Source organism: Alnus glutinosa, chromosome 12 (genome assembly GCF_958979055.1).
Source record: "Alnus glutinosa chromosome 12, dhAlnGlut1.1, whole genome shotgun sequence".
NCBI lineage: Eukaryota > Viridiplantae > Streptophyta > Magnoliopsida > Fagales > Betulaceae > Alnus > Alnus glutinosa.
Window position 1 is genome coordinate 10,709,468 of NC_084897.1, and position 19,734 is coordinate 10,729,201.

Consider the following 19,734-nt stretch of genomic DNA (forward strand, 5'->3'; position numbering starts at 1 on the left):
ATGGGAATGGTCTTTTAAAACTGAACTGGGTCGGTTCTCAGCATCAAGACAATTCACTCCACAGTCCGTCCCACACGAAGCTTGCCACAGAAGGCTTTTTCAAAACTTTCGCACCAATCGGATTTGAACCCCTCACTTCACACACAACCAATCCGGGCCACCTCTAAAGCAGGCATACGTCTTAACTACACCACATCATTTACCGAGTTCGAAAATCTTTCGTACATCACAGACAAAAGGCGCTTCTCTCTCTCTCTCTCTCTCTCTCTCTCAACTCTCACACGCATTTCCCCTCTCTCTCGACTCCAAGCTCGTCAACTCGTCCGATCCCTGACTCAGTGACTCAGTCCGCAATCGTAACTCGGTCCCCTAAGCTGAACTCCAGGCCGTGCTCAATCTTCTACTCTCAACCAAAACGTCGTCGTTCGACTGCTCCTACGGTTTTCAGATATCCCTGTGGCTGCGAAATCACGCTTTTCACTTCGGCACGGCCTCTACTCTTTTTCTCTTTGAAGCTTCGATTCTCAAACTCTTAGAGACCCAACAGGGTCTGCCAATTTTGCAAAATTTAGCGAGAATGAAGCCTTTTTCTGTAAATTTGAAGTTATGGGGAGTCTGGAAATGGTTTATTGGTAGCTGAGGCGTGATTAGGGCTTTTATCTTTGCTTCGGATTAGGTGGTTTTTTCAAACTTGAGCTGTTCAGGGTTGGGATACAAGTGGAAATTTTGGGCTTTTAGAGGAGAATTTGGACGAATGGGTGTTTTCTATAGTCTAGGGTTTGTGTGTTAAGTTATGTCAATTTGTTGAATTGAAAGGGTTTTTGTTTGCCTTTTGTGTTCTGGGTAGTGAAAAACGCGGTGAAGAAGCCAGACTGGAATTTGGGTTTCTGATTTTGGGTTGAAGTGTGAATTTGTGGGTTTTTGAAGTAGAATTTTGGGGAATTTGATTGCATGAAATCTAGGGTTTCAGTGGGCAAGTGAGGGGGAGATTTACGTAGGAAATGTTTTATTCTCAGTTTATATTGGCCAAGAAAGGCCCACTCGGGACGATATGGATAGCGGCGCATTTGGAGCGGAAGCTACGGAAGAATCAGGTCGCAGATACCGATATTGGCGTCTCCGTAGGTCAGTCTTAATCCATCAATTTATATGCTGTTGATTATGTTATGTTTGGTTCTCGAGAAAGCAGAGGAAAAGAAAAGAAATGAAAATTTAAGCTTCATTGTTTTCATTTTTGTCAAATAGTGGAGAACTTGCCTTAACTAGACGAGAATTTTGAGAAAATATTGGAGGAGGAGAAGAAAGAAAAAAGGAACATTAATCTGTATGTTGTTATGTTGTTTTGGTTTTTCTGAAGAGGGTTTACGTGACAAACTTGTCTCAGTTAGAAGTGGGTTTCCTTATTGTTTATGTGGGAACTGGATTTTTAAAAATTTCATAATTTTTTTTTTACTGATTTTATTCTTTTCCCATGTTCCAGCAGCCTCTTGGTGGCCTGTGTTTGAATGTCACTAGTTAATGCTTTCTAGTGGCCTGTAGAATAAAGTTTAGTTATTCCTATTGAGAAAAGCAAATCAAGGTTCGATACATAATCCAGTTGGTTAACAATTGATACTTGTAGCCTAGTACGGTGATTTTTTTTTTTAATCTTTTGATGGAAAAGTTATAATACTGATGGAGTACATATAAATGATAAATTTATTTTCGTTAATGTCATTGAATCCTTAATTAGCTGTATTACCAGTAAGGTAGTGCCCTGTAACTAATCTAGAACCATAACTAGCAAAAAAGGGCCTGTTACTGTATACTTATTGTATGTTCCCACGCTAATGTTTGTCTTATCTATACAGAGTTTGTGAAAGTTTTTAAACATAACATTGAGTGGTAATTGAGGTATTTATGATTTTATACCTTTTTTCTTAATGAATAAAAGGGTAATGGGGCCAAGCTCAATTTTTTTGTTTTTTCAATGAATACAAATACTGTAGGGTTCAACAATCCCAATTCTGAAGTTAAATCAAAACCATTTCTTAAAATGACTTTAGTAAGCTTACCTGCAAAGCACCCCCCATGACCAGCAGCATCGAATTGCCATTAGTATGAAAGCCAGATATATTTTTTTTTATACTTAAAGGTAGTTCAGGTACCTGCATGGGATTGAATCCATGAAATCTCCCTCCTTTCCTCACTTTTGGGAGAGAAGATACCATTGGTCCAAAAAACATTGGCCTTGGTGTAAAAGCCAGATTTGCACTGCTACCACCATCTCTGCTTCTTCTTCTCCTTTTTCTTCCCCTCCAAAATAGCAACTACCAGTCCACTGGAACATTCCATTGGCATCGCATATACCTCATCTACCATTTTTGGGAATTTGAAAACTTTGATTTGAGCGTTTAGTAATTAATAATTTATTATTATTACTTTGTTGTATTCTGTCTTCTTGTCGTTGCACTCACATAATGGACACAATTTGTCTTCTCTAGGTCAATATTGTATGCTTACCTGTTAAGTAGATATAGATAGATATATATTAATGCACAAGGCATTTTGAACAGATAGTTGTCTGAAAACTTGTTAGATGTAAATCTAAGTATATATATGGTTGACTCGTGTTAGTTAATTCTCTTAGAAAAATTAAAACACGGATTATTTTAAATAGCACGTTCAGCTAATGGCTTCATGGCTGCAGTTGCAGCAATTCTTGATCTATTTGGTTATTTTTTGAAAATGATAACATTTCCAGGTTTGGCTTTATGAATTGTGAACTGTTTAATTTTGTTTGTTAAATTGGTTTATTTCTGGAAAAATATATTAGGCAATGTAATGATGTTCAACCACCAATATTACATGCTTCTGAGCATAGTGCCATGTTACATGTCTGGTTGTAGGCGAGTTATTGGAAAATGTTTAGGCACTGAAAGCTCAGTTGAGGGGTTTGAGCCAGACAACATGATTATGGACTTGAATGCCATGCGATTGGGATTGTCCATTGTGCACTGTAGCTGTTGGCTTGCCTTAGGCAGCTGGTCTACACTTGATCACCATTTTATATGGTGTTTCCAGCATTCATTGGTGTTGTACTGTTTGATATTTTTATGATTCTCCAGTCCCTGAGATCTCTCTTAGGTTGGGTTGTAGTCTATGTTCCTTATTTCTCCTCTTCAAATCTTGTAGATCTTGTGAACTTTTTTAGATTTTAGACACCTTTAGGGTGGTTGTATCTCTTGTATATTTTTTTTCGTGTATGAGGGCTTTGCTTTTTCTTCTAATAAATTATTATTCATAAAAAAAAAAAAAATGATTCTTCAGTCTCTTTGTGACGTTTGTGTTCATCTTCTTGGAGCTTTAGGGTGGGAGGTTCCTTGTATTGGACCCTTTTTGATACATTCTGGGGTTAGATGGCATTCTCTTTGAGAATGTTCTTGTTGGTCTGGAATGAAGGTTGTGGGGGAGTGGTTGCCCTCATTTACTTGTGAGGAAGATTTCTTATGCATTGGAGATCTCTTCTTGCTGGTGCAAATTTTTTTAATGCAAAAATACTTGTCAAAAGAAAGGTTTAATACAAAAATCTTGTCTTTTTTTTTGTTTGTTGGTGAATCGCCATGTTAACTTGTGGAGTAGCTGCACCAATTTAATTGGTTGGAGAATCTCTCTGCTCTCGGAGCATTCTCTTGCTAATGTGAATTATTTGTGTGCATTTACTAATCTTTTGATGGTGAATTTCCGACTTCAAAGAAACTAGATGATAATATATAACAACCAAAGATTTTGTTTTGAATCTTGCCGCCTTCTCTGGTTGTCACTGATTTTGATCTTTAATTCTTTCCTCAACTTGCCTAATTTCCATGGTTCATTTCTTTGAGCAGATTCAATTCTTTTTCCTGAAGTACCAATTGCACTCCGATTGTCCAGCCATCTGCTGCTTGGTGTGGTGAGGATATATTCTAGAAAGGTAAATTACCTCTTTGATGATTGCAGTGAGGCTTTGCTTAAGATAAAGCAAGCTTTTCGCTCCACTGCCGTTGACTTACCCCCTGAAGAGTCTACTGCACCATACCATTCCATCACCTTGCCGGAGACTTTCGATCTTGATGATTTTGAGCTGCCAGATAATGAAAATTTTCAGGGGTTAGTTCAGAATATTCAGGATTTGTTTATAATTGAAGCTCTAGTATGTTTCACATTATGCATACTTTAATGAACAAATTATACTAGATGGGCGTGGATGTTGTAATGTTTCTTGAGGCATACTTGAAGTGGTTCTGTTTATTGTTTTCCATTTGAAGGTCCAAATGCTTGTGGATAATGATCATTTCATTTAGTAGCCTTTCTGTTATTTATTGGATAAGTTGATTGACAGAAAAAATGTTAAAAGTGGCTATATCATCTGGTCTGGTTGATATTTTTAGTAGCAGAACATTTTAGGTGCCTGCAATGCAATATTGTGGATTGGATCTATTTATGTATCATTCTCTGGTATTTGGTTGATGAATGCCTCTATTGATGCTCAAGTAGAAGATTTTTTTTTTTTTTTTTTTTCTTATGTGTATAAACATTGAACTTTCTTGCAGTAATTATGTTGATCATCACGTCAGTACAAAGGAGCAGATTACACTCCAAGATACCATGGCGGGTGTGGTTTACTCAACATCACAGTTTGGATTGGACGGTTAGTACTTTTTGGCTTTTTGTATGTCATGGCAATGCACTTCTTTTCTGATTATCTATGGACAAATTAAACTAATTGTGACATTTTGTGGTTTCCCTTTAGAGCGGTTTGGTGATGGTGACACTTCTCAGATTGGTTTGGACCTGGATGAGGTAACTTTGGTGCAACCATGTCCAAATTTATGTAACAGTTGGTTTTCCGGGTTTCTCTTCAAGCCCCTCGCATTATTTTCATGTTGGGTGCTTTATGTAGCTTTTCCTTGTGCCAGTTGCAGCTTATGCTTTTATTGACCAACCTAGTTGTTGTGTTATTTGTGTCACTTATTAATTTTTCTTAAACTTTTGAGAAACAGGAGCTGCTCTTAAGCAAGGTTGTAGCTCCGGGGCATGATGGAGTTTCAGAGTAAGTTCCTTATATCTGTATGTAATAGAATAATGATTTAAAATCCTCTCTGATTGTGATTTTGTGAATGCAACCATTTGTATACTGCATATTTACTTATGCCATTGATTGTTCTACTCATTTTTTCATTGTAGAGACAGGTGCTCAAAACTATATCCAGGCATTTGTTTGATTTTTTATTGTATTATGGCATGGAGCAGATTGCCCTTTCCTCTTCTTAAGATTCTCGGAGCCTTTTAAGTTTTTTACTGATTTTTTGGAGGTCCCTTATGCTTGTTGCGTACTTCTGTTGTGCCTTTTATCTGCTCATTACCTTCTTCTTTTTCTTCTTTGCAAAAGGAGAGAAGAAAAAAATCTCTCAACTTAGATGTATAATTCAACACGGGCACAAATTGCACAGAACAGTATAATGTTACGTCTAGGAACCATAGTAGTATTAAGTTTTTGTAGAATATAATATTGAGTGCATATTTACTATTTCCTGGTTAGTAATCCTACTGTTTGCAAGTTTATGTTTGGGCTTGTTGCACGACTTGTTTTGATGATGAATTTTTGTATGTTGTATGGTTAATTTTGGGTCCATTCTCATATATGTTTTCTTGGTTGCACTGAAACTTCTTTTCCCAAAGAGTTGATGGTAAAAGCGAAAGAAAAAGCGTTTGTATAATCAAGAAGGAATCAATAATTTTGTTGTGTACTGCTTGTTGCGTGTTACGGGCTATATCCTTGTTAGGTGAATCCGTACTATGACTGTTAGCCATCATTCCACTTTTTTGGGAAGTTTGACCTGGCTGGATGATTACCCCGCAGCATTACTATGTTCTTTTTGACTTCCCTTGTTCCATGGTGTATCTAGAGCCTGTGTGCTCAGTTTGGTCCTCTTTAACAGCTGGCCTCTGTAGTTTGGATTTGGATACATTACTTGATGACTCTGGCATGCATATATGTTTTTTCTTTGTCAAAAGGTTTCAAGGAGCTCTGGCTCAAATGACACGTCCTTCCCCATAAGAATGGGGTGTAGGGTGAGATCGGTGTTCAAGACCCACTAGGTACATGTGTTGCCTACTAATCAAAAGAGAAAACAGAAGTTTTCAGATGAAAATGTGGGTGGTTTGCCTGTATAATGATATATAAAGTTCAGATTTGCTTGTTTTACTCTTTATGTTGATTTGTTTTGCTCTATAACTTTCATGTCCTTACTATAAGGACTTTAAGATGCTGTAACTTTTTAGGTCATTGTTGTCGTGGATGGGTTCTCTGCCTGCTTGATCCATGGAATCATCCTGATCACTGAATTTCCTGACATTCCTTATTGATTTGTTGATTGCAGTGTTGATCCTCAGGTGTCTGTCCAATCAGAGACACTTCTGGCAGAGGATGGAAGTTATGAGGGGATAACCGAAGCTTCAGAAGCCATACAAATGAATGGCAGTGGAAATCAGGTTGATATGAATATTCAAAATTATCTTCTGACTCTTAACTGTTTTTCCTTTTGTTTTCGACTTATAAATAAAACCACCCTTTTGTGAACAGGTTGATGGCCAAGCCACAGATACAAAATTTGTTGACTATGCTCAGGCTCCATCTACTCCTGGATTACTGGGAGAGCCAGATTTGGCCAGTGTTCAGGAGGCTCTGGCCTGTGATGATCATATGGAATCAGATCATAATTTAACAGAATTAGTTGCAGGGGAAAATGGTTGCAGAAAGTCAGATCTTCATCCTGGGGATAAAAGTACAGTGAATTTTTCTTTGGGCAATGTTTTGAATCATAATTCTGTTGAGGAGAATGGCTTCATTCAGGGTAACCTGGACATCAAACAGGTGAAGCCACAGGGACTTCTGCCACCTTCTGCAGATCCCACTGAGCAAACTAAACGCATTCGTCTGGTATCAGAATGTTCAGATGGGATCATTGGTGTATTGGATGGTCCGGATAGGGCTGAAGATATACATAATGGAGTTGTAATAGACAATGAACCTAGTACACCCTTTGTACATCAAACTGATGTAGAATGTGTCGAATCTGCAGGAGTTAGGTTGGATGAAACCGTTGCATCTCCTAGTTGCTCTCATGTCACTTCTGATTTTGAGGATCCTGGTCGTAAGACTTTTTCAAGTGGCACCAGTGCACTAGAATCAAAGGGCTATCTGGAGGATGATCAAGCATCACCAAAGCCTGAAATTCTCAATGATGTTGATATTACTAATGATGTGGGAAGATCATGCTCCCCTAGCAAAGCATCAGTTTCAAATTCTGTCTGTCCATCGGAATCACCTGAGCGACCTGAGGTTGTAAATGTTGAAGCACTGGTTTGTCAGGAACCAAAGGAGAGTGAGACCTTGAACGCTGTTTCTCATGAAGTTATGCTGCCAAATCAATTGCACGTGCTTCGGGCGTGCAACTCCCATCTAAACCAACCTGACATGTCATCTCTTAGAGGTATTAATTTAGTGGTTGTTCCACTTATCAAAAAAAAAAAAAATTTAGTGGTTGTTCCAATTCACCGTCTGAAGTATTGATTAATTAATCTTTTTTTATTTTTTTTCCCTCAGTAACTTGCCATCTGAATTTATTGGGCTGTCGTCATTTTATACAAGTAAATGAATGTAACTAATCCAAATGACACACTAATCCAAATTAGTGTCATAAGTCTATGTTGACGCACACATGAAACACCCACATATTTGCGCGCACACCCCACTATCTGTTGATTAATTGATTTTCATTTTGTTTTAGGTGAAGAGTGCCTTGCAACTGATTTTATGGATACGGTCTTACCAAAAAATCAAAGATTAGAACCTGCTTCATGTGGAGAAATTCAGGCAGATTCCAGGATGTTAGATGAGCAACTGGACAATGCGGTCTCTAATGGTAGTCAATTGAATAATTTAAATAGTTCAGGGACTTCTGACTTTCCTGCACCTGAAAAGATGCTCTCTGTACCTGAGGGGTTCACTGGTAAACCAAATGATTTGCTAGTGGAGTCTACACCAGACAAAGAAGACCTACCTGGGGGTGATGGAGCTGGGATCAAACTCACAGGGAAAAAGCGTAGTTTCACAGAAAGTACTCTAACAGTGCAGAGTTTAAACTCGGTTGAATCTTTTGGCATGACTCTATCCAAGAGAACGGCAGAGTCGATTCCTGATGATGATGATTTATTGTCTTCCATTTTAGGTATCAAGTGGTTTTTTCTTAATTCCTCTTCATTAATTCATGCATGTCATACCGATGATATCACTGTTGGATGAGTTGATGGATGCTTTACCCTTATGTTTCCTGGAAGCAAAAAGTAGTTGCAATTCTATTAGTTGGTTTGCCCCGGTTAGAATATGGTTCTGACTGAAACGAATATCTTGTTGCTTTAGTAGGAAGAAGATCTTCCGTTTTGAAAATGAAGCCTACTCCACCTGCACCTGAAGTATCCATGAAACGTCCCCGGTCTGCAACCCGGTCGAGTGCCTTGAAGAGGAAAGTGCTTGTGGATGACTCAATGGTCTTACATGGCGAGTATGTTTATTTTTTATGTCCATTACTTTGTTTACACTCATAAATGTATTGACCATCATTTGTAGTTGGTATGTGAATTTAGTATCTTATGAATTACTTAGATTATAGAGCATTCTGTTTCAATGAAAATAAAAGGGAAAGGCAAAAAATGTCTTCATTTTAGTTCATGAACATTGTTTTTATTGCTCATTTAACTGAAGTCAGTAGGGAGCTCATGTATGGAAAACAATCCTTTCCGAACTGAATCATCCATAGTTTTGTCCTATACTTGCTACATTGACATCTGCTCTATTTGCTTTTGATAATTAATTTAATTTTAGAAATTTTTGAAGTTTAGCCTATTAGCTTTTGCCCAAATGGTATCTCCTTCCTATGGGTAAATGGTGAGATTGAGGGTTCAAGATCCACTGGCACGTGTAATTTACCAGTCAAAAGAAATATCCTAGACCACCATGAAAGAGACATTAAATTCCATGGCTATGCCCTTTGGCCAACCTATCAATGACTTGTGTGATATCCTTATAATTTGTTTACAAGAAGTACATAGGTGGCTTTTACATTTGTAGTAGGCAAGCAGGATCGGGTTGAATGGTAGCTAGTTTTTGAATGCTAAAGGTAATTCTGCTCCAATTTTACTTTTCTAATATCCAACTAAGCATGCCTGATTTGATATCTTGCAGGAAACTCTTACAAAAAAAAAAGAAAAAGAAAAAGTACAGTCCTAATTATGTTAGATTTTTTCTCTTAAGGAAACTACTAATGGACTTTCCTGTTTTTCTTTAGTACAATCCGTCAACAGTTGACAAATACTGAAGATATACGCCGCGTAAGAAAGAAAGCTCCTTGCACTCGCCCTGAGATCTCAACTATTCTGAGACAATTCTTTGAAGATGAAATATTTAATGAACCAATTTTTACTGGTAAGTTCCTAGTGCTAAAGATTCAAGATCTAGGCATGATTTTTTATTTTTTTAAAGAATATAGGTTTTATTATTGTTTGCGAAAGATGTTGGACCTGACCTCATCTGAACTTATTTATTCATTTATCTCTCTCTCTCTCTCTCTCTCTCTCTCTCTCTCTCCCTTTGTGTGTATGGCTGTGCGTGGTTGTGTGGGTGTGCTTAGAGTGTGATCACATAATATATGTGAAGCTGGCGATAATTCTAACCCGCTGTACACCTTAAAGGAAAAAAAAAAAAAAAGCGAAAAAATCTATCACCTGAAATAAAACAAATAAAGGCCCTGTTTGAAATTCCCCTCCCCTTCCCTTATTTTCACTTCTCCCAAAAAACATCAACTTCAAAACATTCTTAACTTTTTTCACTTTTTATATCACATCAACACTTTTTTATTACTATTTAAATTAGAAAACCAACTACAATACAATTTTTTTTTCTTTCTTTTTTTTCACTTTTCCATATAAATTATTTCAACTTTATATCACATCAATCATATTTTACAATCACTCAAAAAAAAAAATCTCCCCCAATATGAGGGGAGGGGGAATTTCAAACAGGGCAAAAAAATTGATGACTGCAATTGATGCATCCCACTTGGATGCTTATTTGAAATTGACTTGCTTCAATGAGTTGAGCATCCTTTTTTCGTATATCTTCCCAACTTGAAATGGATATAGCTTAGCGCGGTTGATATTCAGTTAAGACATTTGCAGGCGTTACTCTTGTGTCTCTGCCTATTTATTATGCCATGGTTGCTGCTTCCTCTTCAACCTGATGCTATCACAGGTTACTTTTGAAATGTGGATATTCAGTTTTTGGTTGTCAATTCACTGAACATGAATGCTTAGCCAACCCTGGTTAGTTGACGATGATCCAAAGTTGATCCCAATTTAAATGGGATTAAGGGTTTGTTAAGTTGAGCTGTTGAGTATGAATGCATGTATCCTGAGTTCATGTAGTGCTGTACCTGTCTCAAGATCTCATAATCATTTGCTTACTGACTTTGGTGTTTTCTTGATATTGTTAGTTCTGAACAACAAATTTACTCTGCTTATGGAACTGCTTTAAACATCAATTTACAAGGTGCCTGGGTTGTTGATGTATCTTTCAGGTATGACAGCCAAATTGATATTTTTGCATAGTGAGACATTTGATCTGAGTGGAACCAGAGTTTCCGAAAATGATCAAGGCAATGTTTCTTCACAAATAGCAAAGGATATGGAATCTTCTGTTTGGCCAAATGTTGCTGAAGAAAGTGAAATAAATAGGAATACTGAACCTGTAGTAGTCAGAAGTAATGTAGAAGCACAACCTGGTGACATTTCCATTGGTAATCAGAGACAGGTCGAAAATTTTAACTTTGGATTTGATGATATTGATTCTCAAGGCCAGATAAAGGGAATTTCTGATGTAGAGGAGCCTAAAGCTTCCCAACAGGAAGCCTTGGGAGAGATCACTGAAATGGAAATTGATAGAGGGGATGTGGAAGTTGCTGATGCAGTAAATTGCTCTGCTGTTAATGGGCTTGAATCATCTCCAACTGATCCTGTTTCTGGAGATATTTGCAACATGACTGCTGACTTAGTGGTTCAGCCAGTTCTCATGGATGAAAACAATGATGCATCTGCTTCTCGGCAGATGGATGTATCATGCCTGTCACTTGATGAAAAATTGGACGCTCAAACTGTTGAGAGGGATGCTTCTGTAGTGGATATAAGCTATGGGAAAGCAGTTGATGCTATTGAAATTGTAGAACATGATGCTGGAATCAGAATACATGTTCAATTAGACTGTCTTAAACCTTCTGATGGTGTAAAAGCTTCACCTGCAAGCGAATGCAATAACCTAGCTTTTGAAAATGGTAACCAACCTTTGGAGGAAACAGGAAAGGATGAGCTAGGGTTTGTGAACGAGCTGCCTGCAGACCTGGTTTGTGATGAGAAAGATCCTACCTCTAGCTTGTGTAGTGGAGAAACTAAAGTAGATTCTACACATTCGGTGGAACATGATTTGGATGTGAATAATGCTTCCCTGAATGGTAAAGAAAACACAGACTGTCAGGAAGCTGATCTACAGAGTATCATGGATGGAGAAATTCCTGTCCTTGACCATTCAAGTGTTGAAGATCGTAAAGTAAGTTGTAGACCCTTTTCCCTTCAAGTTCAGAGATTACTTTTAAATTACCTCTACTCGGATGGTGGGTTTGATTTTATTATTTTGTCCTGTGCTTCATGACAATTGGACTTTTTGTCCTTCTCTGAGCTCTCAGAAATTACTTCTTAACCAGAAAGATGTTAAAGAACTTCATTTGCATTTTGATAAGTTTATGGAAACTGTTTCTAATATATAAAAATAGAAAGCCTATAATCTTTCATGATTAGAGTTTGGCTTGCTTAATTTAAAATTAATCTTTCTGACATAAAAGGAAAAAGTGTCAGAAATGAAAATTTAACTTGTAAAAGTTGGAAAGCAAAAATTTGAGCATATTGTTAGTCTCAAATACTTTGAAGTTTTCTTTTACCACTGCTTCTATTGTATCCAACCACCATCACCCCATTGCCCTTGATACATGTTCCATCATGAGCATCTTGCCTTATCATTATTTTGATGTGCATCCTTCATCACCACTGCCTTGACATCACCAAAATCTAGCCTTGCAACCACAATACTGCAATGCCATTGCCATCTTTGCCTCTGAGCCATCACTAGCTCCACCACTGTCTCTTTATCACTGCCTAGACCATCATCTCCTCTTTGGGAATGTTTTGTTTCCCAACATTTTTTCCCTCGTAGAAATATTATTATAAATACACAAATGTAAACATAATAATAAACCAAAAAACCAAAGTGATGAGTAATCCTGTGCTCTCTCTCTCTCTCTCTCTCTCTCTCTCTCTCTCTCTCTCTCTCTCTCTCTCTCTCTCGTCTTTTCCTCTATCCACCCTAGTGGTGGCGTGTGGAGGCGTGTCACGCTAGGGCTTTACCTATTTTAGCGTCTACAACACTCGTTGTCCAACGATGCCCTCTTCGGAGCGTCCATCGGTGGATTTTGGGGTCAGTTTTCTTCGTCTTCTCCAACAGGTTGGAACTTTTATCAAAGCATTTTTGGGTCTTTTCTTTAGTCTTCTCTGACAAGCTGTTACGCGGGTATGTCTTCGTGGTGTTTCTCATAGGGGCTTCTTAGTATAGTAGACATGGAGTGTTGATTTTCCATGGAAGCCAAAGCCTTCTACTTTTCTGTGAAGGCTGAGGTGACTGAGATTCATTTGGACGAAAGGAGGAAGGGGTTTTGTGGGTATATCTTTCTGGGTCTCCAGGGTTCTGAGTGGCTGTTGGCCACGGTTGAGGAGGCACTGAAGGAACCAGTGAAGAAGGATTTTGTCAAGTCCTTTCGGGAAGATGTGAATGTCTTGAAGGTTAGTGTGGGTGGTAATAAGGCCGGTCGTTACCTTGAGGTGGTTTACTTTGTTGAGGGTGGTCGTAAAGGGGTTGTTCGGCTCCCTGAAGGCCGTGAAGGATGGTTGGTCTCGGATTGTGGGTGAGTTGCGGAAGATGATTTCTTTTCTCCGCTCAAAGGCTCGGCCACTAGTTTTTGAGGCATCTACATCGGAGGGGATTAAGAAGGGGGTGTCTCATCTTGTCGTCTGGGTGGGGGTTCGCCTCCTTTTGCAGAAGTGGTTCGGGGGGAAGCTGGTTCTCTTGTCAAGCATCCAAGTCTGTGGGCTTCAGAGTTAGAGTGAGGTGATTTGGATTTGTTTCCGGACGGGTGGTGTAGGTAGTCGAAGATGAGAGATTGGTGGTGAATTGCTATGCTTTGGAGGAGCAACCGCTCGGGTCGATGGAGAAGAAGACGAATCCAGTCTGCTTCCTTGGTGACAGCGTGGCTAGGAAGAAGGTAGGGCATTTTCGTTCATGGAAGAAGCGTCTAGAGTGGCTTTAGGCTGCTTTCGGGTTTTAGCTTCTGGGTTCAAATGGGCTGGGTTGGGTTTGAAGCCCAAGTGTGGCAATCGGGCTGGGTCTAAGGCTTTGGTGAAGAAAGTTTCTGCAGGCCTTGGGTCGGTTTCAGTACCTTCTGATCCTGATTTATGGGTTTGTCGACCGGTTGGAACCCGTCTTTGCTCATGCTCAGCCTGAGGCGTTGTTGGTTACTTTCGTCTCTTGCGACTCTGGCTCTGGGTTCTGTCCCTCCCCCCCGGTCTAAAGAGGTGTTGTCTTCGGCGCCTCTGGTAGCTCCTCCCAGGCCTAAGAATACCTCATTCAATTTGCTTATTGGACCCACAACAACAACAATTTCTTCATTAAGTATGGAAACTGAAGATTTGAGTGGCCTACCCGCATTTGGTGATTATGCCGACGGAAGTGAGAGCAATAAACTTCATAATTCTAATGATGGCCAAGTGGATATCAACCTATTAATTCTAGATATAAAGAAGACAAACTATATAGCGAGAATCTATTGCTTGCGAGTGATTTTGATATGGAAATTGCAGATTTCATTAGCCTTCCTGCTTCTATTGGTTCTAGCTGTGGAATTGAGAACAACGGAATTTGTACTTCTAATTACAGACCTATTGAGTCAGTTTCTAAACTTGGTAACTCTGTGGAGAGAGAAATCAAGCTTAACAGTGAGAACCTGGGTGACGATGATGGTAACATTCGCAATGAAAAATGCCATTTCGTTCAAGGAGACCTTAATAAAAATACTGAAACTGCTACACTTGCTGAGAAGTTGAATTGTCTTAACTATAGTCCACGCCGAGAATGGTTGCCTTGCTGTTCAAGATTCAGCCAAGTCGGAGCGGCCTTCTCTGGCAAGTGTTGATGAGGGTTTTCTTTGGCGGGGTTTTTTGAAGCCGAGGCCCTTTAGGTCTCGGGGATGTTCTTCTCTAGTAGTCCCTCATCCTCGGCAATTGTCGGAGGTCCCTTCAGATCAAGTCAGTGATCAAGAGGGTTTTGTGGATAATCCTCACTTGTCTGTAGTGAAGGTTGCTTCTCTCTCTTTGGGTTGTAGCTCCTCAGACATCCTCGCTGATGACAATGGTGGGCTGTCGCATGGTGAAGAGGATCCCTCCTTGGGGTTTCCGGATGCCATTGAAGAGGACCTTCTTCGGATTGTGAAGCTTGGGTGTCCAAAGAACAAAGTTATGAGGGAGTTGTGGAATCTAAATAGCTCTATTAACTACGACAATTCAAGCGTGTCTTCTTGGCGAAGGAAAGGCAAGGTTCACGTTCGGTAGCGTGTATGCTCCTTGTGCTTTCTGGGTTTGAGGGTTTATTTGGGTCTATCTGGGCTTCTTCTGGGCTGTGTAGTTTGTTCCTGCGTTTAATTTAGGTTTGAGGGTTTATTTGGGTTTCTTCTTGTAGCATGTTTGCACCATGTGGGTTTTGGGTTTGAGGGTCTTAGGGTTGAGGGTTTTGGGTTTCTTTTTTTGTTTTGTTTGTTCCTGTGTATACTTTCTTGTATACGTAGGGGTCCTTTACACTTTTTTTTATAAAATTTATTACTTATAAAAAAAAAAATAATAAGGTAAAATTATTATTTTTCTATATGTACAAAGACATGAAGAAAAATATGTCCACACAACCACAAGTCCACACTTATTTCTCCTTTCACCCAGAGCTGGAACACTTCTGACTTCATCTCCTTTCAGTTTACTTTATCATGCATATCTATCCACGTTTGCATGCATGAATGCAGACATTTTTTAGTTGATGCATAATTTTGAAACATGATGGACTGCAGATCCCTTAGGATACGTTTGATATGCGGAATGGTTATTCCGTTAGGAAAAATGAATAGCCTTATTAAGAATGAAATAAGGTAGAATAAAATAGTCTTGGTGTTAAAGTATTACATATATTCCAACACTTGGAATAGCCATTCCCATGACCAATGAGGGAATGACTATTCCAAGGCTACTTCAGTCAATTTTCTTTCATTTCCAATAGAAGCTATTCTCTTTTTTCTAATGGAATAGTCATTCCACATACCAAATGTAACCTTAGTGTATTTTATATTTGTTAGGGACAAGGCCATCTTCCAAATGATGCTTTGTCTTATATGTTGAGAGTACTCTGACAATATTCTCTGTTTAATTAAATGTAAGGTTCTCTTATATTTTTGAGTAATTATAAAAATGATTCTCAATCCCATCTTTTACCCATCTCTGTACAGTGAATGGGTGAATCCACCATTGAATTTTTGGGACTCACATGTTGTTCCCACCAATCAAATGGTGAATTTGCTAAAAGGGATGGTTGGGAGATGGTTTAGAGAATGAAGTCGAACATCCCTCTATTTTTTCATGCATGTTCTAAGAGAATCTTTGCCTACATGTTGCAGGATTTTGAGGATATTACAGTTGAGAATGACACAGGTCCAATTTTTCTTTCATTTCTTTGTTGTTAATTCTCAATTTAGAATTTATGTATTGTGTCTTATATGTTAGTTGTTTGACCTTGTGAAGTGAATCACTTCATGAGGTTTATTGGCTCAATAAATTATACATTTAGCAGAAGACTTATCTGTACATTTGTCATGAGATTCTAGTACACTATTCCTGTGGTAACTTTATAATTTCTAAAACCTAGTAACAGAGAAGCTACTTTCACTTTTAGCTTTCTATGCCCGCATTGTTGGTGGGCAGTATCATTTTCTGTGGGATTAGAATTTCGTATGAATTGCTAAAGAGATATGCCCCTTATAGGTAATAATGTTGGTGATCTATGAGCGAGTGCATTTCATAGCAGTTTCAATTTAGAGAAACATTTTGAACGGTTTGCATGTTTATTGCTGCCCTGTAGTTCCTCTGTCTGATATATTGGTCTTTTATCTTTTCTCCCAGAATTTTTAAATGTAGATGATGATGAGGTAGCTGAAGAAGACGATGATAGTATGCCATATACTGAAGAAACTCGTCTTCTGGAGAACACTGGATGGTCTTCTCGGACCAGGTGTGTATGCCTCTTCTATATAGTCTTATTTCTTAATGCATGTGGCAATAAGTTTTCTCTGTTAAGAAAGATACTAGAGATGAGAGTTTCTCTTGCCTGTTTGCATGGCTGACTTTTGGATGATAGCAACAAATTTTGTGTTAGGAAAGCCTGACCTAAATATCGAACCAATCATAATGGTATGTTTTGGCTTACCTACCATGGTGAATGTGCTGATTAAACAATGTTCTCTTTTGTTTGAGGAACTTTCTTTTATCTCCCTGTTTGTTCTTCTCTCCCGTTTTCTTTCTGTTGTGTGGTGGGGGGGGGGGGGGGGGGGGGGGGGGGGGTCAATTTATCACGACAGGTCTTAAGGGGTTTAACGGTCTGGGTTTGTGGTTTTAGCTATATTTTGGCCCAAGCCTCCATTGAGTATTTGGGATAATAGGCTGATGATTAGGTTTAAGTCTTTTTTTGGAACACAATGCGTCTTTTTGTGAGGATAATTAGGATCATTGGGAACCTTCTGTGATTTCTAAGCCATAGAAGTTTCTCTTGTTTTCTGATTTTTAACTTGTCTAGTCCCATAAACTTTCTTTACTATCTTAAATCACTTATACTACTACTTTTCCAACCTTAACAAGTCAATGCTTCTTTTTCCAAACCTTTTTTTTTTTTTTTTTTTTTTTATGTATTTATTTTATTTATTTATTTTTATTAGGGCTGTTTCCAAGTATCTCCAGACTTTATTTGAGAAGGAAGCTGTACATGGAAGAAAGGTCCTCGCCATGGACAATCTATTAGCCGGTAAAACTCGTAAGGAAGCATCGAGGATGTTTTTTGAGACATTGGTATGTTTATGATGAACCTTTCTTGGTTGAAGTTATATTTTAATCTTGCTATCTTTTCTTTGCTAGATTAGGTGAAAAATGTTTTAATGAATTTGTGGAGGGAATATTTCTCCATTAAAGATTGTGTGTTGTGACCTACTTACTGAAGCGGTGTGTTATAGGTGATCCAATGTACATACATGGTACAGATTTTACTGGGAAATTAAGAATCATATACATGGTGAAATGTTGGAGGTTGCTCACCAAGCCACCAATTGTTGTAAGGATAAGATAGATTTGATGTCTTGCCCTTTGCTTTGAAAGAATTGTATGTAGAGTTTGGGGAAAGGATTGAAGAAGTTCTTGCTCTTAATTATAGAAGTTTAGGTATTGGAAGTCCAAACATATGTACATGCATGTGTAGATACATGTATGTACATATTTGCGTATACATTTACATGTGTGCATGTTATGATAAACCATTTTTTTCAATTAACATATGCATATTTGATTGAGAGGGAGGGAGGGAGGGAGTGCACTTGCATTCAGGCATGAAACTAGATGTATTCAAACATGCATGATGCATGCCTGTACTTTCAGATTCTTTTGGTAGAAAACTGAGTTTTGGTACATTTTGCGCGAGTAACATTTAAATTACTGGATGGGGGACCTTAATTTGTGAAAGTGGGGAACTGGATGGGGACCTTAATTTTCTCAAAGGACGAGTAAGATTCAATGATTCTGAAAGTAGAACATTTAAGTTACTAGTTTCAGAATATCTTTATTTTATTTTGAATGCTAATAAAAATAATCCTATTTTGAGTTATTCATGCTGTAATTTCATCCTTTTTGCAGGTTCTTAAGACAAGGGATTACATACATGTAGAACAGGCAAAGCCCTTTGACAACTTAAATATTAAACCTCGAGTAAAGCTCATGAAGTCAGACTTCTGATAACGTAGGAAAAGGCAGATGATAATACAGTTGAAAAGACTCGTATAGTTTAGTTTGGCTGATGCGCGGCAAGGATGGGGGATTATGTTTTCTTTTGTTAGATTTTTTCCTTTGTCTTTTTATCTATAATTTTTTTGGGTTAGGCATTGTCTTTTATTTAGTCCGTGTAACTTGGTAGTTTAACAGTGGGTTCAAGTGGCACGTGTGTCATAATGTTGATTCTAGCAATAGTGTTTTATATGTATATATCTGTAAAATATTACATTTGCAATGAAGATGCTAATTTATTTATTTGGCGCAAAATAATAATAATAATAATAATAAAACATTATTGGACCATCTTTTTAGTAGTAAGTTCTGTAACAAGGACCGGATTGGATAACATATTTGCTGTCAGGAACAAGTAGAAAAAAAAAATTGGGACTCAACTCATTTAATGTGTCTATTTAATTTGACTCTGTATGGAGAATTTGTCGAATTTATTTATTTATGGGGAAATTACATTAACTCCTTTCAATTTACCACCCTATTGATCTGTCAAGCCAATAGTTGGTTCTGGTCGTTTTGAACGCAAGAGGGTGTGAGTTGATAACGACAGATAGTGGATTCTATGTTTCATTTTATGACTCAACAGATCATATGATCATTTGTGACAGATGAGTAATTTTTTTTTTGAACACTGATGAGTAATTTTAGGTTGTCATATCCATGTTCTTTTTGTGTTTTTTTAATAATGATGTGGCTTTCAAAATTACCATTGAACTTGTGATTGATCATTATTAAATTTTGATTAAATGATGATTTTAAAAGCCATATTATTATTAGTGAGACACAAGAAGAACATGGATATGACATCTAGAATTATTCCATACTATTGTGAAATCAAAGAAAATAATAACAAGACAAAATGAAAGATTGCAATATGTGAAACTAGTTCTTCAGGATCTATGTATGATTATTCTCTATTATTGTGTGTCTTTACATACAACTCAATACTTTCTTTTATAGACATGGAATCATAATGGGAGGTTAAGGAATATGAAAATGTAGTACATAAATTAAAATGCTACATCAATGTATTACATGAATGTTATGGAATTCTAAAAAATGACATGAATGTTTAGAATTCCAAGAGATTAAACTAAATGGTCATCCACCAAATATATGAATGCATTCATAATACTCCCCCTTGGCTGACCATACACTAAGAATATGCCTCGTTAAAACCTTGCACAGGAAAACCCAATAGGAAAAAACTTGTGGTGAAGGAAAAAGAGTACATTATTCTTGTGTGCCGTCATATGCTTTAGGACTGCCTCATTAAAACCTTGCAAAGGAAAACCCAGTGGGAAAAAACCTTAGCGAAAGAAAAAGAGTACAACCAACATAATCTTTTTACTCCCCCTCATTACCATGACGAACTTCAATTGTTTCTGATGAAAGATTCTTGAGTCGTCGCATTCCAATGTTATT

The 19,734-nt window shown here is 37.9% G+C and overlaps 1 protein-coding gene across 2 annotated transcripts; it reads left to right on the top strand.

Annotated features, from left to right (window-relative positions):
• The first annotated feature begins 97 nt into the window (after nucleotides 1-97).
• LOC133851819 (sister chromatid cohesion 1 protein 4) lies at nucleotides 98-18,552 on the top strand. 2 transcript variants are annotated; one of them, XM_062288409.1, is made up of 15 exons: nucleotides 98-1,125; nucleotides 3,867-4,128; nucleotides 4,572-4,669; nucleotides 4,772-4,821; nucleotides 5,022-5,071; nucleotides 6,402-6,513; nucleotides 6,605-7,514; nucleotides 7,812-8,252; nucleotides 8,447-8,585; nucleotides 9,369-9,505; nucleotides 10,656-11,677; nucleotides 15,888-15,921; nucleotides 16,390-16,498; nucleotides 17,199-17,328; nucleotides 18,163-18,552. In XM_062288409.1, exons 1-15 carry the CDS (start codon nucleotides 1,002-1,004, stop codon nucleotides 18,259-18,261), a joined length of 3,717 nt encoding a protein of 1,238 aa, XP_062144393.1. In that variant the 5' UTR covers nucleotides 98-1,001; the 3' UTR covers nucleotides 18,262-18,552. The 2 variants fall into 2 exon arrangements, with proteins under 2 accessions (XP_062144393.1, XP_062144392.1); XM_062288408.1 differs by having other exon boundaries at nucleotides 112-1,125; nucleotides 8,444-8,585.
• The last annotated feature ends 1,182 nt before the right edge of the window (nucleotides 18,553-19,734 follow it).

Coding starts and splice junctions, on each gene's coding strand:
- LOC133851819 (XM_062288408.1), top strand. CDS start 1,002: ATGTTTTATTCTCAGTTTATATTGGCCAAGAAAGGCCCACTCGGGACG. Junction 4,670..4,771: donor ATCACAGTTTGGATTGGACG/GTTAGTACTTTT, acceptor GTTTCCCTTTAG/AGCGGTTTGGTGATGGTGAC. Junction 15,922..16,389: donor TACAGTTGAGAATGACACAG/GTCCAATTTTTC, acceptor CTTTTCTCCCAG/AATTTTTAAATGTAGATGAT.